Below are 16,625 nucleotides of genomic sequence, written 5' to 3' on the forward strand. Positions count from 1 at the left end.
TCATTGCAAGTCAGCTTTATCACAGACTGTTATTCCTACTACTGCTGCCCATCTGGGCACCACCAGCTTTACCTCAATTCAAAACTGCCTGGTTCTCTACAAGGCCTTGAGGGCAGCATATTTCCATGACACAAAAAACAAGCAACAGAGACCATTCTGTTATCTGACCATTCTTTATATATATATTTATATGTATTTCCATCCTTACATACAGCTGAAATCTTCCCACTGAGCAAACTAACTTGTCTTCCATAGAATGGTATGTGACATGCTGGTGGTGGTGGGGGGGGTGATGTGGACAGCAGAATTAGGGGTTTTCTTTTTCTCCCACAGATAATTGCAGTTAGTCATGTAAAGTGGACTGGTGAAAACTTTCAAGTGAATTTTCCCAATCCCTTTTTTTATCAGGCCTGCTCTTCATTCTTGGCTGTCCTGGTTTGTTCTCTTTCAAGGTGCCTTATTTTTTAAGTGATTTCTAAGCACAGTACTTTTCAGTTAGAGCAATCAATTGCATATATTACTTCCAAAAGTGAATTGGCATCACTCATGCACACTGACAAAACTGAACCAGGGCCCAAAAATATTTAAAAAAATGTTTTAAAATCTGATTTTTTAAAAATTTAGGTTCTTTTCATTTACCTGATGGCCTGCAGGCTTTGTACTTTTTAGCAGATGAATCTTAAAGGGTTGTTTTTTTTTTTAAGGACACATGTCCCAAGGTTTTATTCAGAAGCCTTTATTCATAAGGATTTGATTTTTTTATTTAAATAAATCCCAGAAATGCTTCTAAGCCCATGATTCTGAGAGCCAAAGCTTTAAGAAAAAATAATGAGTGTCCTGAAACTCCTGACAAAATTAGTAAATCTGGCAACATTGTTGATCTTTTTTATTAGACTTCACAGCTGGCTTATAGGTTGGTGAGACTGTAGTTACTCTGCCTAAATAGCAGACATATCATTCTAGGAAAGTACCACATTGCCAAGTTATGACACTGTAGCACTTAATCACTGTTTCTGCTGGTTTACTGTAATCCCTTGAAATCCATATTCTGTGAACTACTGTTTTCCAGAATTACAAGGTACATCGAGAGACAGAATGGGATTTAACAGGAAAGCTGGAAGTTTTTTTAGCTATATTCACTTTGACCTATACTTATGGACAGTGGTATATTTTTCCCCACATGCTTCTGATGTATGTCCTTTCATTAAATACACCTGAACAATGGAAAGACTTCCATGTATAGTGAACTTTTAACTATATATCTATAAAATTCAGTATGTGTACAATGAATGGCACCAAACAAATCTATCTGTATTTTCAGCAGCAATCAAAAAAATGCTGTTTATTTTAGATAAAGAGTTAAGAGTTGTAAAAATATATCTTCATCCAAAAGAAATACTACCCATCCATTTTCATGATTTACAGCTCAGGGAAGAAATTCCTCATGTAAGATATTAGGGAGTATGCTGAAGAAAAAACAAACATAAGGCAATCCAGCAAACTTCCCATAGGTATTGGCTTGCTCAGTAATAAGTGAATTAGACGCTTTTGCAAGAAGAAATATTTGTATCATGTGAATTCCAATGTCTAACTGTTTTGCTTATTTTAGGAGCCTTTGCTCCATGTAGAGTGAATACAACCCTCAGTAGGTGATTCTGGAGACACCCTTGGCTGTTCAGGAAACCTGTGTTGCCCCCAGGCACCTACTTTAAATAGGATGTAAAAGACTCTTTCAAGTTAGTCTGCGGATATTCTCTCTTGAGCAAACTTTCTTCCCAAGTATTGATGGTTTCCATGTTAGACTCATGACACACTTTTTTGATTATTCATATGCAGTAACCTAGTGGATCGGATTTTGGTTCCAGGTAAGGAAATTAGGAGACTTCTCACATTGGCTTCTGTGAGGCTAGGTTATGGCTGGCCATCTACTCCATCATTTGTTTCTTTTGGGTTTATTTGCCTTTCACATTCATTTTATTACATTCAAATTACTGATTGCAAGAAGCACTAGAAAACACTTGCACGTTGTTCTGAAATAACATTGTCTGAGCTGTGGTTACCTTTGAAATGATGATTATCCCACTTATTCGCTGTCCAAACACCATTATGTTTTAGATGCTCTCTTATAATTTCATCGTGTTGTGACAGGAACAGAGAAAAGTCAGCAGCCACACAGTACTCACAAAATGAGTACTTGACAGTACCACCACACAACAAATGTTTGTGGGATCTCACAAGATTATAACATCAATACCAGCCAGATGACATGAATCATCTGGTTAGCCCTTCAAATCCCCACTACATGCCTTTTTGTGTGCTTTTTAAGTACTTCATTTATTTATTGCTATGGCCCAGGACACAAAATACAAATCTGTAGCTGTCCTACTAGCTATCCTCCCTTAGCATTAGCTGTACCCCTGCCTTGTTTTCCTCCCTTCCTTTTGCCATTACATCTTCTTCTATTTGGAAACTTGGGAGCATTTCCCAGCAAAGCTGATGCCAGTAGCACTGCATGAATCATCCTTAGAAATGATGAATCACAGAAGCTGTCCTCCTTCCCAACCTCATTCTGAAACCAAAAATACTCCTTCTTGCACGGCATGCCCCACGTGTCCCACTCCAGGGCCCGTGCCTGGGGGTTGCTGTGTCTTGGGGATGACTCTTTGATCAGAGGAGACCCAGTGTTTTGGTGTCCCTGAGGGAGCCCCGGGACGAGGGCAGTAGGGTCTCAGCACTGAGCTCATTGCCATCTGTTTCCCTTTCAGCCCGAGCCACCCTCATCCAACAAGTGGCAGCTGGACAAGTGGCTGAATAAAGTCACCCCACACAAAGCACCCATCCTGACCCACCATGACGGCCCAGCGCTGGAGGCCCATCCTTACTACAATCGTGTGAAGGCAGAACAGCAGGAAAGCGAGAAGACCCCAGCCACCGGCCCAGCCGAGCACCGCAGCGGGGAGGTCCGTGCCACCACCACCACCGCCGCCGCCGCCGCCACCACCGGGGACGGACTGCGGCCCAGGACCGCCAACAAAGCACCGGGCAGCAAGGGCAGCCGGCAAAAGTCACCCCCTGCGGCCGACGGTGGGCCTGCAAGGCGGGCGGCGGGGAAGAAGGCACCGCGGCGGGCCGAGAGGACCTCTGCCGGCGACGGCCCCCACTGCCCCAGCGCGGAGGAGCCCCCCGGGAGCCACAGCTTTGTGGAGAGCACTGCTAGCGAGGCACCGAGGGCCCGGCCTGGCACCAGCAGCACCAACAACAGTGGCTGCAGAGCGGGGCACCGCCGGGAGCCCCGCCCGGCTGCAACCAGCGAGAAGCGCCGGGCGCGGGGGCCAAGCAAAACGGCGCCCAAGTCCAAGGAGTTCATCGAGACCGAGTCTTCATCCTCATCATCCTCCTCTGACTCGGGCTCCGAGTCGGAGCGGGAGGAGCGCCCGCTGCCCAAGGTGCCCGTGGCAGCCGGGTCCGAGCCGCGCACCAAGGACGCGGGGACCAGCGCCGCCAGCAAACCCCATGGTGGCTGCAGTGCCTTTGGCTCCATTAATGCCAGGACTAGTAGTGAAATAGCAAAGGAGCTGGAGGACCAGTTTTACACCCTGGTTCCTTTCGGTAGGAATGAGCTCCTGTCTCCTCTGAAAGACAGTGATGAGGTAAAGTCACTGTGGGTCAACATTGACTTGGCTCTTTTGTCCAGGATTCCAGAGCGTTTGCCTGAAGAGCCACTGGCCATGAGCGCTGGAGCAAACCAGGCGGCCAGCCTCCCGCAGGGTAGTAGTGCTGACCCCCCCGCAGAGAAGGGTTTACCGAAATCTAGAAGGAAACGCAAGGTGAGCTTCAAGGGGACCTATAAGGGTGGGTGGGGGAGCCTCCGGCATATCAGAGGCAAGCATTGTCTGCGCCCACATGCAGTGCTCAATGGTGGTGTTGTCTCCAGGCTGGCAGTTCAGAGCTGGGATTTGTCCCCTCTCACTGCATAGGAACTGGCCAAGCTGCTCTGGAGATGCCATCCCAGGAGGTGATAAAACTCCTGGCCACCAGGTATCACAGCCCCTTGGAGATGGTGTTTGCTGCTGGCATATGGCTTTCCACACCTTCGTGGTTGCACTGCATCTTTACTAGTGTAGTTTTCTCTCCTGAGGCTTCTCTCCAAAACTGGGTATTAGGAGTGGTGAAAAGCCCCTTCCACCCCATGGCTGCAGCTGTCCACTGAGGAGACTTTCATGTCCGTTTGTACTGATCTGACTGCAAAAGTCCCTCAACTGGAATCACCAGCTGCCCAATTTCTGGGCAGTTTTTACTGTCACCCTCTGAGCTACCATACATGTGCAAATTGATCTGTATACTTTTTAGGACAGTTTATTTAAAAGAGGGGTTTTTTATCTTTTTTTTCTCACTTTTGAGTTCTTTTTTTAGTATCTGAAAAGTGGCAACCCTCTTCTGGCCACCTGTAGAGCCATAACAGAGAGCTCTGATAAGCTTTGAGATGTGTTTGCCTTTTCTTTCAGAAGTAGCATGGAAGTAATTGCATAGTACAAAATGATGGGAAACGGGTCAAGAAGGAGTGGCAAAGGCAAAATATTTCTGGTTTAGGCCATAAGAGATGCCAATGTGATAGTGCCAGGCTGGACACCCAGAAGGACATGGGAGGACACAATAGAAGAGCAAAATAAAAGCAGTCACTCTAGAAATGCTTAATCTGACTACCTGTGGCACATATTAACTTTTACTCTTCTGTCTTAAAGCGCTGCTTTTGGTGGTGGTTTAAGTGATATAGTACAAAACATTCCTGGAGTACCATGAGCTGGTGATCCTCCATGGGACAGCTGCTATGCACAACTATGTGATCCTTCTTTCCAAAACTCTTCATGAATAAGACTAGTAAGAACAGATTATCAGGCATAGCTGCAAAATTAAAAAGAGGTCCTTATCATTTCCACCTCTGTCATGATCTCAAGAAGAAGGGTAAATTGGAGACAGAGGAGGATAGTTAAGCTCTGAGGTAAAAGATCTTCACTCCTGTGGAGTGTAAGCCACAATGTTAATCCCATAGCACAGCCACAGTGGCAGTGGATAACACGGAAAATGTTGTTGCCATGCAGCAATGCAGTACATGCAGCAGAATCTACAAATCACAAGTAAAACCCAGGCACCACTGCAAATGGGGGAAGTGTTAGAAGTGGAACAGGATGTGGACTCTGCAGGAGATTGAGAAAGCAGAGCCTTTGGGAGCTTATGATGGAATTTTTAAGGACATAACATGAAATTAAATAGTGTCAGGAAACATTGGCTATGTTCATACCAGTAGGCCAGATAGTGACAGGATGCAGTCCCAGGCAGTGGCACACAGTCACCAGCTTTGTGTAACTGTTAACATGCTTGCTAACATGGTTTTGTGCTGGGTTACTTTCTGTTCTTCCAGACAGTAACAGAACTTTGCTCAGGACCAGGCTAAGGTGCCTTCCCAAAAGGCAATCTGAACATGGCATACCCTCGCTTAAAGGAGGAGCAAGATGAATGCATGGGTGCCAGCTCTGCCATGTCAGTTGGCCTCAAGACCAGTTGCAGACCTGTTGCATTTGCTAGTATAAGCGTAGTCACTGATAACCAAGGAACAGAGACAAAAGAGGTGTAAGTTTGAGGCAAGAGAAGAATGTACAGGAGATGGGCAGAGAGGGAAATATAAGGAATCCCAAGGTGCAAGTGGGGAAGTGGTGGAAACAATTCAGGTTTTGTATTCTACTCCTTTATTCACACACTACCTCTTCAGATTTGATTTTTTTAAGACATGGACCAATCATCTCTGAACCATGTTAGTTACATGATCAAAGAAAGTGTCATCATTCATACCAATATACCAGAATATACCAGCCCCTGACTTATTGAAATACTTTTGGATCTTTAGGAAATCCAAAACCTACAAGATTATTATTTTTCTCTTCATTCAGTGTGAGAATGAGGAAGAGTGCAGAGACATCAAGAAGGCTCACTTAGAGCGAGAGAGTTCTTCACGATTAGCTGCCTCTGCCCACAGCATCGCAACAGCAAATCACTGCAATATGAACGAAAATAGGTAAGCATTTTCCTTCTTATTTACCACTAAGTCATACAACTAGTTGCAGTTTAATGCTGTGTGTTATTTTTTAATAGGATTTATTTTTTAATTATCACATTTTATGTTGAAAAATTACCCACTACATTCTCATTTCTTCTGGTTTAATGAACAAGTTAGCAGCTCCTGACACATTTATATACTTGAATTTTGTCCTGTTGCACAGAGAAGTTGTGAGTTCAAGTGTGAGGTTCACTGAATGAGTAATTATAGCTATAGCAGTGTAACTGTCCTAGATGTACTCACAAACACTGTGTTGTAGGTACCAATTCACATACCATCTATAGCCTTTTCTTTCCTTACAGCATTGTGAGCTTCAAACTTAAAGTTTGGCTGTATAAACACAATTATCTATAAACTCTATGGAGAAGATTGAGAAAAATGTTCATAACAATGATTGCAATATTCAATTCCAGAATATATTTGAGATACAATATTTTTGAGATTACAAGTAATCTATTCAGTATAATTAATAAGTATTTTAGGACAAGGAACTCAGACTTTAAAAACAATGAGATTTTTAAAGAATGCAAAGCATGAAACAAATAATGAATATTTAGCATCTGGTGGCATGGTTTATGCACGCAGATTCCTATCAATGTCAGATATACACGTACCGTGTTACTCTGGAGGCTTCCAGCAGTCAGACTTAGACATGCACCTTTTCAAAGTTCAGCTGCATGCTGCCTAGTACATGCTAGTCATCAGTATTAAAAAAAAAAATAATAATTTTCTGGTAGTATCATGGTATCTCTTGGGGTGAAACTGCTAAACTTAAATATTTGTATTTACTGTAGTAGGCTTTTCTATTGTACACCTCACTGATGGGTTTGAGCAAGTCTTGTCATTAATTCTGGAAGAAATCATGGAGAACACTAAGATATATATAGTGCTTATTTAAAAATATGCATTCAATTTCTTTGTCCTGACATGTCACATATGTTTCATAAAGTGAAAACAATACACAGAACAGTTTGTTTTATTGTGGGTGATTGCATGCAGGCATGCCATTCCCATTACCTCAGTGTCATATGTTTTACGTCGCATTCATTTTCAGAGAATACCATGGCTGTTATAGCTTGCTATGTCACAGGGTTAATTCTGTGCTTCCTGGAAGTGGGACAATAATTTGTGGTTTACTTGACATTATTTTCAGTACTCCTGGTAGCAACTGTACATTAAAGAAACAAAGAGGAAGGTCTTAAATGTGTATTTGCCTCCTAATTCTTCCCTGATCTGCCCTGCTTCCAAGATGTTTCTGTGCTTTATGCTACTGTAGGACATGATACCAAATGCTAATATTCCCACAGCTGAGGATGAGCTACTGAGGCTGTAGCTAAACCAGCGGTGTAGATATCAGGACCAGTTATGCCACCATAGCTGGTGGAGGGACTCCTGTAAATTCACTCAAGGAACTTGTTTGAAAACAGAATTCCTTATTTTATTTTTCTTTTTTTTTTTTTCTGTCTGGGTTACAGCAGAGCCACACACAGTTTTGTCAGCACAGCCGAGGGCTGGTAGCAAAGAGAGGAGCAAAACCACCTTCAGACTCAGGCATTTTCTTGTGGAATTACAAGCTGAGGGGCACACTATGCAGGGTCCTGTTTGACAGTAAAGACCACAGTGTCAGGCAAAGATACCCCAAATATCTCATACCTACGTTGGATGCCACTGTCTGCCCAGTCCAAGCAGGTAACAGCCCACTGCAGGTTGCTCTGCATGGCTTCTGATAATTGTCCTGCTGCAGTTTGACTGCCCAGAATACATTTAGGTGGGCCTACACAATATGCTGATGGCCATGTAGGTCTGCAGCACAAATAGAAATTGCAGCTACTGCTCGCAAGCTCTGGGCTAAATTTTTGAGGCTCGGTACACTTCCAAAGAGCTATGGCTTCTCTTGGATGCTTTAGGCCTGTATTTTGACAGTGATGTATAAACATGGCTAGCCAAGGTGTAGGTTTCTGTTTGAAAAAAGGAAAAGAAATGACAGCATCAGCCTGCACATTCAAAATAGTGCTAAAGATCTTATTTTTCTTAGGGGGAGAAGAATGGCACAGTTGTCCATCTTACACGCCCTGATTCTTGCTTTTGTAAACAGCATTGGCAATTAAAAGCCAAACAGTTCATGTCATGTTTTCAAGGTATTACACTGTAGGAAACAGGAAAGGTTCAGAATTACGATTCATAGCCTTTTTCACAGCTAGCTTTAAAGACTTGCCAGATAAATGGACAAATGCATGATAAGAGCACATTTAATTAGCTCTGTTCCCTGAAATTATGTGCAGAAATGAAGTATAGTTTGTACCATATTCTTTTTTTGTGATTCTATTAAGCATATATTGTCTGATACAGTAACTATAAAGAAAGAAGTGAGAATTGTCCATAAAATGTAATAGGCTGAATAAAGGGGAATGTGACAAGGAAAGGGTTTGTGCTAAAATAGTCTGTCTGACCTTAATCACAAGTTTAGTCTTCATGCAAACTGTCTCCTTAAAGAAAAACTTTTATTTCTGTGTGTTGCTTTAACATTTTCAGATAAATATTTTCTTCAGATTAGTGCATCTGAAGTTTATTTCTGGCATATTTTTACAGTCTTTCTGACTTCCCATCCAAAGCTTCCCCCAAATAAATGAAAGCTGAAAATACTGTGTTGCAGCTTTCTACTTTAGAAGACAGAGCAGCTCACATTTCACTGTCTACTGTTTGCATATGTTTCTTTTTGTCTGCACTACCAGCCTATCTTTCCTTGTCTTCAAAATCTGTATTAGATTAGTATAAACAGTGCTACCGAAGGCTGGACATTGAACACAAAGACAAGCCAGTCATCTTTAAACACATCTCCTGTTTTAGTTCACATGTGGTTTTATTGCCATGGCTTATAAATTGTCACCTGTAATGGTGAAATAGGACTCCATAACCTGAACTTACACATCAGAACCTAATCTTCATCTCCAGCTATCCCTTAAGAAGTGGTGAGCAAGTGGCCATTTATCTCTGGGTTTGTTTGTTTTTTTTTCCAAGTACTCTGATACAGACTTTGTATTAACTCCAGAATTACAATTCCCCTTGAAGGGAAAGAGGAGAAACATGATACAAATTTGTAAATGAACTCTTGGTCCCAATACTATAAGCTTGTTTCCAGATACCAATAGACTTTATCCTGCCAGAGGTTTTAAATTCAAAGTTTTGGTAATATATAAAACATTTACTTTTCTCAAAGCCAGCTTTGTGACACTCCATTACTGTAATTTCCATTTCCAGCTTGGCAATACCAATAAATAAAAATGAGAAAATGCTTCGGTCACCCGTCTCTCCCCTCTCTGATGCATCAAAACACAAATACTCCAACGATGATTTAACTTCCTCCAGCAGACCTAATGGCAGTAGTCTATTACCTTCCATCTCCTCCAGCAAAAAACATAAGAGTGAAATCCAGTCGCAGCCACATCCTGAAGACTTCAATGTAAGTTTATGCTGTTGTTCTCAATATAAAGCTGTCCTGGGTTCAGCAGTAGCAGTCATTTTTCCCCTTCTTGGTAGCTGGTGCAGTGCAGTGTTTTGACTTTCAGCTTGGGAACAGAGCTGATAGTGATGTTTAGGTTTGGCCAAGGACTTTGTGAGCCTCATGCTCTGCCAGGGAGGAGGGGAAGCCAGGAGGAAGCAGAGACAGGACACCTGACCCAAACTGACCAAAGAGGTATTCCATACCACAGCACGTCATGCCCAGGATGTAACTGGGAGTTAGCCGGAAGGGCTGGGAGACTGCAGGGTTGGAGGAGGTATCGGTCAGAGCTTGGTCGGGCTGGGGGGGCGAGTTATCGGTCGGCTGCTGGTGAGATGATGTATTCTCTTCCCTTGTTATTTCCTGTATCATTATTATCATTGGTGGTAGCAGTAGTGATTTGTGTTATACCTTAGTTACTAAACTGTTCTTATCTCAACCCGTGGGAGTTGCATTCTTTTTGATTCTCCTCTCCGTCCCTCCGAGAGCAGGGGGAGGGCAAGAAAAGGGGAGGAAGTGAGCGAACGAATTACCTGACCGGGTTTAAACCACGACAGTTCTTTTTGGCGCCCAACGTGGGGCACAAAGGGTTGAGATAACGACAGATCTGACTGGATTAATAGTCACTCGTCACAATGCTGATTTATTGGCTCTCAGAGTTGTTCTTGTTGATCTCACAGCTTCAGAATGTTGTAACTTACGTAGAGCCGGTATTCGCTGTGTTAGTGTTTATCAAGTATGGGGCCTGGGCTAAGGTTCTTGTCTCACTGTGCTTTATGGCAATGGCTTGTAATACGGGCAGGCTCCAGCAGCAGGGCGGGACGGACGTGGCCGTGGACTTGTACCTGGCCGTCCGGCTGCTCTTCACCGTCCTGGCCCTCACCCTACTCTCCATCTTCGTGAGGCTGCGGGGAGCCGAGGGGGAGCGGCCCCGGGAGCCGGCGGCAGCCGAACCGGCCCGGGAGAGCGGCCCCGGGGACCGAGCGGCGGCGGGAGCAGGGCCGGAGGCCGCGAGGGGACGGCTGCCGGTGGAGGAGGCCGGGGCGGTCGAGGAGAGGAAGGAGGCGGCTGCCGAGCAGCGGGAGAAGGCGGCGGAGGAGCCGAGCCCCGCGGCCGAGCCCAGCCCCGCGGAGGAGCCGAGCCCCGCGGCCGAGCCCCGCCCTGAGACGGCCGAGAGCATTCCCCGGCGGCCGCCCGCCGAGCCCCGGGAGGATGCAGGAGACCAGGCAGCATTTCCCAGCAAGGCAGAGGAGGAAGAGCTGGACTCAGGAAAAGAGAAGCTGGCGGTGGGAGAGCCGGCAAGCACAGCAGCTACACCAGCCCCAGTGACAAGCACAGCGGCTACACCAGCCCCAGTGACAAGTACAGCAGCATCAACTGAGAGTTCTGAAGGTTTTGAATGGCCTTTGGGTGTCCTTGGGACCTGCCTGCTGATTGTGATGGGGATCAGTATGTTGGCACACATACAGACTGTGTGCTACCCACAACCATTTTGTCTGATCTCAAAAGTTAAGCAGAGTCAGGTTTGGGTCTTGTCTGGGGTTAGACAACGATATAGTGGGACCAGGAGATTTTCCCCAAGGCTGGACAGTGATGAGTGGCAGGGTGTGTGGGACAGTATGGTCAAGTATCTAGTCCACTGGGCCCCTCCAGTGCTTTGGAAGCATCGGAGATGGAAGGCAGCTGTATGGAGTCCCCAGCAACAAGCTGCAGAAACTGCTGAAGGGGACAGTGAATTATTTTAAGCCTGGTGGGCCCATGGCACTTCAGGCCATCAGAGCAGAGATGCAACACAGAGATGGACTCATGATCGAGGGGTGGACTTAGCAATGGACACTATTGCCCTAGTTATTCACGAGTGTGAACACTGCACACAGTCTCTCCTGCTCTGACTGTTACAAGAGATGGAACCTGACATCATGGACCAGATGGATGCAGCAGCTTTATAGGGACTGGTCCATGCACTAAGATAAGAGTGCACCTAGATAAGAGTGATGGTATATTGAAAATGTGGGATCTGAGCATGACGTGAATGGTATGGAATAAGGGGTGGATAATGTCCTGGGTTCAGCAGTAGCAGTCATTTTTCCCCTTCTTGGTAGCTGGTGCAGTGCAGTGTTTTGACTTTCAGCTTGGGAACAGAGCTGATAGTGATGTTTAGGTTTGGCCAAGGACTTTGTGAGCCTCATGCTCTGCCAGGGAGGAGGGGAAGCCAGGAGGAAGCAGAGACAGGACACCTGACCCAAACTGACCAAAGAGGTATTCCATACCACAGCACGTCATGCCCAGGATGTAACTGGGAGTTAGCCGGAGGCTGGGAGACTGCAGGGTTGGAGGAGGTATCGGTCAGAGCTTGGTCGGGCTGGGGGGGCGAGTTATCGGTCGGCTGCTGGTGAGATGATGTATTCTCTTCCCTTGTTATTTCCTGTATCATTATTATCATTGGTGGTAGCAGTAGTGATTTGTGTTATACCTTAGTTACTAAACTGTTCTTATCTCAACCCGTGGGAGTTGCATTCTTTTTGATTCTCCTCTCCGTCCCTCCGAGAGCAGGGGGAGGGCAAGAAAGGGGGGGAAGTGAGCGAACGAATTACCTGACCGGGTTTAAACCACGACAGTATATAGCTGTATATTTTTCACTTTGTATTGCAGTCTGTGATAGTTTTGCAGAATGTTATGCAAAAAAAAAAAGGAATAATGAATATTGTATTATAAGTTCAGTTTTCCTGGTTTCAAGTTTAGTAAGGCACGGAAGAAAAGAAAGAGGGCAGGCTGTAAAGCGGGCAAACAACAGAGGCTACATAAACAAAAGGTAAAAGCTAATGGTCCAAAACAAATGGCTTTAGGTCTCCAGAGTATTGCTTGGGCATGATGCAAGCCCTCTACATCCAAAAGTGTGATTCACAAGGCCTCTACTGTATAAGGCCTCTACTCAGCCACTCCTAAACATGAGTGTGCCACCAAACAAGTTACTATATCTTACAACCAGCTTTCTCAGACACTTCTACTTACACTTGACACTGGTGAACAGCTTAGCATCACCCTCACAACTCAGCTCTATCAGAGCCCAAGTGTTTAGATTCTTACCAGAGAGTCTTGCTCACGCTAAATGTGTCCAAAGAGCTTTTCCAGGTAAGACGATGTTACTACACTGCTTGGTAGCCACTGCCTTCAGAGAACAGAGAGAAAGGGATAGATGCTGCCCCCATTTATGTATGGGTTCTGTAATTAGGATTCTGGAGCAAAGAGCCTGTTAGCTCTTCTGATTGAGTGAATTCACGTCTCTCTCTCAAAATCATACCCTATTGAGTGAATTCACGTCTCTCTCTCAAAATCATACCCTACCCTCCAGCCTATGGCATACTGCCAATAGAATATTAAGGGAAGAATATTGTCATATTCTCCCTTGAGGCTATTTATTCTGCTGTGTGTGAAATATCTAGAAGAAGCAATTTGGGTACCATCATACTGATGTCCACTGCTGGAGCATCTAGTCAAGCCATTAGGGCAGTCTGCTGCTTCTTAGAAAGGCCCACAATCCTGTCCTTGCTACAAAAACCATTTATACATTTTATTCTGTATCTATTTATTGTATTTGCTCATTGATACATAAGAGGCTTCAAAAGCCTAAGTGTTAGCACGTAAGCAACTTTTAGGAAAACAAACTACCTGAGCTGTAGAAGTGGTCTCTTCCAGCCACTTTTGCTGTGGGAATAACTGGCCCCACAGTATATTTTAAGTATATGTACTTAAATATATTTATTTTTTGAAAGTGAAGGGGAAGTAGTAATTGTAGTCTTAATTTTGGAGACTTGATAAAAAACAAGTTATCATAAAATATGTGTTTCAAGAATATCTTCTGTACTTTTGGTAAACGGGATTAAAATTAACTACATTAAAATATTCCGATAAAAAGCATTTTAACATGTCATAGTCGATACTATATTTTTTTATGGATTAAATTTAAGTTTTTAAACATTTAACTTCTAAAACGTAAGTTTAGACGTTTATAACCCATTCAGAATTATAACAATACGAGTCTTCACTGGGTATCTTGAAAAGAATTTAAATTCTTTCACAGGCAAATATGCTGGAAATCAAAAGTAAAGGGTGATTGCTTTATGATCCACACCCTTAGCAAATGCATTTCAGAGATTTTCTGCATACCCTAGCAATGCACCATTTGGTCATGGTCAACATTTTAACAACCTTTGCAATAGAATCCTTATGTATCTGGTTATTCATCTGAAAACTTTAACCTGCTGAACTGATCTGGATGTAGCATATAGGAGATGAGAGCTCATGAACTATAAATGTTAAAGTTAGCTTTGTTTTATCCCATCTTCCCATCATCTGACATCTAGCTGATGGTCCAGTGATCTCTTCTGTCAGGGATCGCAAGCCAGGGAGTGGCCTTTCTGTCTATTTTCCTATTGCATCTCTGTCTGTCACATGGTGTTTTCTGAGAGGTTATCAACCAAAAACAGTCTGCGCCCCTCTGGTCTGAACTGTATCAGTGTCTAGTAGCCCACACATCAGGTCATTTAGTAGGACAAAGGGCTCATGAGGCCATGTGAAAAACAGGGCTGCAGCTGAGGGAATGTGTGAGACTCTACCAGAAGATTTGCTTCTGCTGGGCACAGGGTAGTGGTCTTTCAAGCTGAGCAGGGATCCAAAGCAGAAAGAAAGTGGTACCATGGGCTACAATTTCATACATAATGGACACATCAGCAGTGCAGTATGAAACAAACAAGTGAGCCTTGCTCTCCCAGGGAATGGTACAATGCTAGTTTGGAAGCCGAAGACCAGAGATATAACTTGATCTTCTAAATGGTCACAACAGAGTTATTCTTTAATGATTTCAGTTTTCAGAGTGTTTTGATAGTTACGAATATTTTTGCTCTTTTCCTTCTGTATATCACATTGAAACTCAAGCCCTTTACAAAGTGCTCTGAGCAATATCTGTGAATTTGTGGCTATCAGTGACATGGCTGATGTTGTACATACCCCCTGCTAAACTCGTAGGAAAACTAACTGCCAGTTTACAACACAATGCAAAGATGATCTGTTGTTTATTAGTTGATTTTTTTGAAGTTAATAGCCAGTTCCTCAGTGTCTTCTCTGCTGTTTGTTGTCTAGAAAGCAGTTCACATCAATTCAGAAAATGCTCTTCTCTGCAATAAGCCACAGTCTCAAACAGAGCCTTGGTCACCTCTGTCCAGCACACCCAGGGACTGCAGAAGGACAAAGCTTACCTTTGATGATATGTAAGTACAGATGACTTTAAAAAAAAGAAAACAATGTCATTTTCTGCATCTAAAGAGAGAAAAAATACATTTTGCCCAGCAGGAACTGAGACGTGTACAGAGTATTATAGTAATACTGTACTCTGAGAAATGAATGAGACATTCTACGTAAACTCATTTTTCATCATAAATTAAGCTTTTAATCATCAGGGAGCAGTCAGGACTGGCTGCTCCTTAAAGGGCAGGGACCCAGGAGCCAAGGAGCAGAACACAGCTGGCAGGGCAGAGACTGTGCCAGCCAGAGGTCCAGTTCCACAACACCCAAGTAAGGTGAGCAGGACAGGCCGAAGAGTGGAATCAGCTTCATCCAAGCACCTAGATCCTCAGGCAAGTCCATGGTGATGAGGCAGACCCAAGATCAGGTGAGGTGTCAGGTCAGGATGAGATCCTGTGAGGGTCAGGCACAGCCTAGTGACTGCCAGGCACGTGTAGTGACAAGGCAGATTTGAGGTCTAGCCAGGAAGACAGTGCTCAGGGTCCACATCAACTGGGGCCATAGCCAGGCACAAGCATGGCTGTGAAAGGGCTGAAGACAGACACACATTCTACAATGAGTTGGACAGGGAGTGAAGGCACAGACCTGAGCTTAAATGGAATTCTTTAGCCCATGGGCAGAGGGGGGAAGGCCCCACATGAGGTGGGTCAGGGCCATTAAGGCTTTATTAGTACCTTCAAGGCTATGGCATTAACCATGCACACATCAGACTGTTAATATATGCAGAACCATAGCAGGGTGGGATGAGAGGGGCACCCTTGTGCACCATTTGGAGCAAGGAGAGAGGACATATGGGAGCCTTGCATCCCTGAGCCTTCACTGCTGCTGCTGTTGCTACTGCTGCTCAGAGAAAGGTAGCACAAAAGCAGGCAGAGTAGGAAACAGCAGTGGCTAGTATGAGGACCAGGAGAGATATCTGGCCCACCTCCACTACATCCTTCAAACATCCCCTGCTCTCCTCCTCTGAAAATAATTCAAGCTTGTAATTGTCTTTCTTTTCTTTTTGGTAAATTAAAATTGCTGGTTTGTTTCCCAAGGTCATTTAGGATGTGGTATTATTTAGATGAGGTGTAAAGGTGAAACTGAAATTTGAAATCTTAGATTCTTTTTGTCTGGTAATGTTCTGGCCTGAAAATACTGATTTTTTTTTTCTGCCTAGTGTAGAGGAGGTTCCATTTAACCCATGCTTCAGACTGCCTGGAGCTCCATAAGCTGTGTGACCTTGACATACCTTTCACACTCCCAGACTTTCACCCACAACATGTCTAACTTTCATACCAAAGGAAAACCCAAGATAACAGCTTTGTTTCCTCAGCAACTGCTTTCTACCAGCACTGGGATTTAACAATAATAATAATAACAACAACAACAACACCTACCTGGTCTCAGAGACAACTTGAGGGACAGCAGCCTCTCATATAGAGAATTCCAAGTTCTCATATAGAGAATCCAAGTTTCCTAGTATAAGGTATAAAATAATTCCCATAGACTTCAAAAGGATGTCACTGGTTTGTATGTAAAAAAAAAAACCAAGGCTGGTGAGATTAATTTCTGTGTGTATTCATGGCAGTCATAAGGAGATATAAGTTTAATATATTTTTCTGCCCCTTTTTCAGAAAACTCTCTCCCATGTATTCGTTCTTATTTTCCCTCCTTATCCACTTCCCTCCATGTTTTAAACTCTTCCAGTACATGTATTCAACAGTCTTCATT

General features: G+C 44.0%; 1 protein-coding gene across 4 annotated transcripts in view; it reads left to right on the top strand.

Annotated features, from left to right (window-relative positions):
• Positions 1 to 16,625, top strand: part of AFF3 (ALF transcription elongation factor 3) — a 321,011-nt gene that overhangs the window by 279,996 nt on the left and 24,390 nt on the right. For all 4 annotated transcript variants that reach the window (XM_062628534.1, XM_062628535.1, XM_062628536.1 and 1 more), the window contains 4 exons: positions 2,766 to 3,827; positions 5,946 to 6,070; positions 9,371 to 9,572; positions 14,751 to 14,878. In XM_062628534.1, coding sequence (XP_062484518.1) covers positions 2,766 to 3,827; positions 5,946 to 6,070; positions 9,371 to 9,572; positions 14,751 to 14,878 — 1,517 coding nt within the window. The remainder of the gene's footprint in view (positions 1 to 2,765; positions 3,828 to 5,945; positions 6,071 to 9,370; positions 9,573 to 14,750; positions 14,879 to 16,625) is intronic.

Source organism: Pezoporus occidentalis, unplaced genomic scaffold, assembly GCF_034315485.1.
Source record: "Pezoporus occidentalis ecotype Australia unplaced genomic scaffold, CSIRO_AGI_Poc_V1 ctg32, whole genome shotgun sequence".
NCBI classification, from domain to species: domain Eukaryota; kingdom Metazoa; phylum Chordata; class Aves; order Psittaciformes; family Psittacidae; genus Pezoporus; species Pezoporus occidentalis.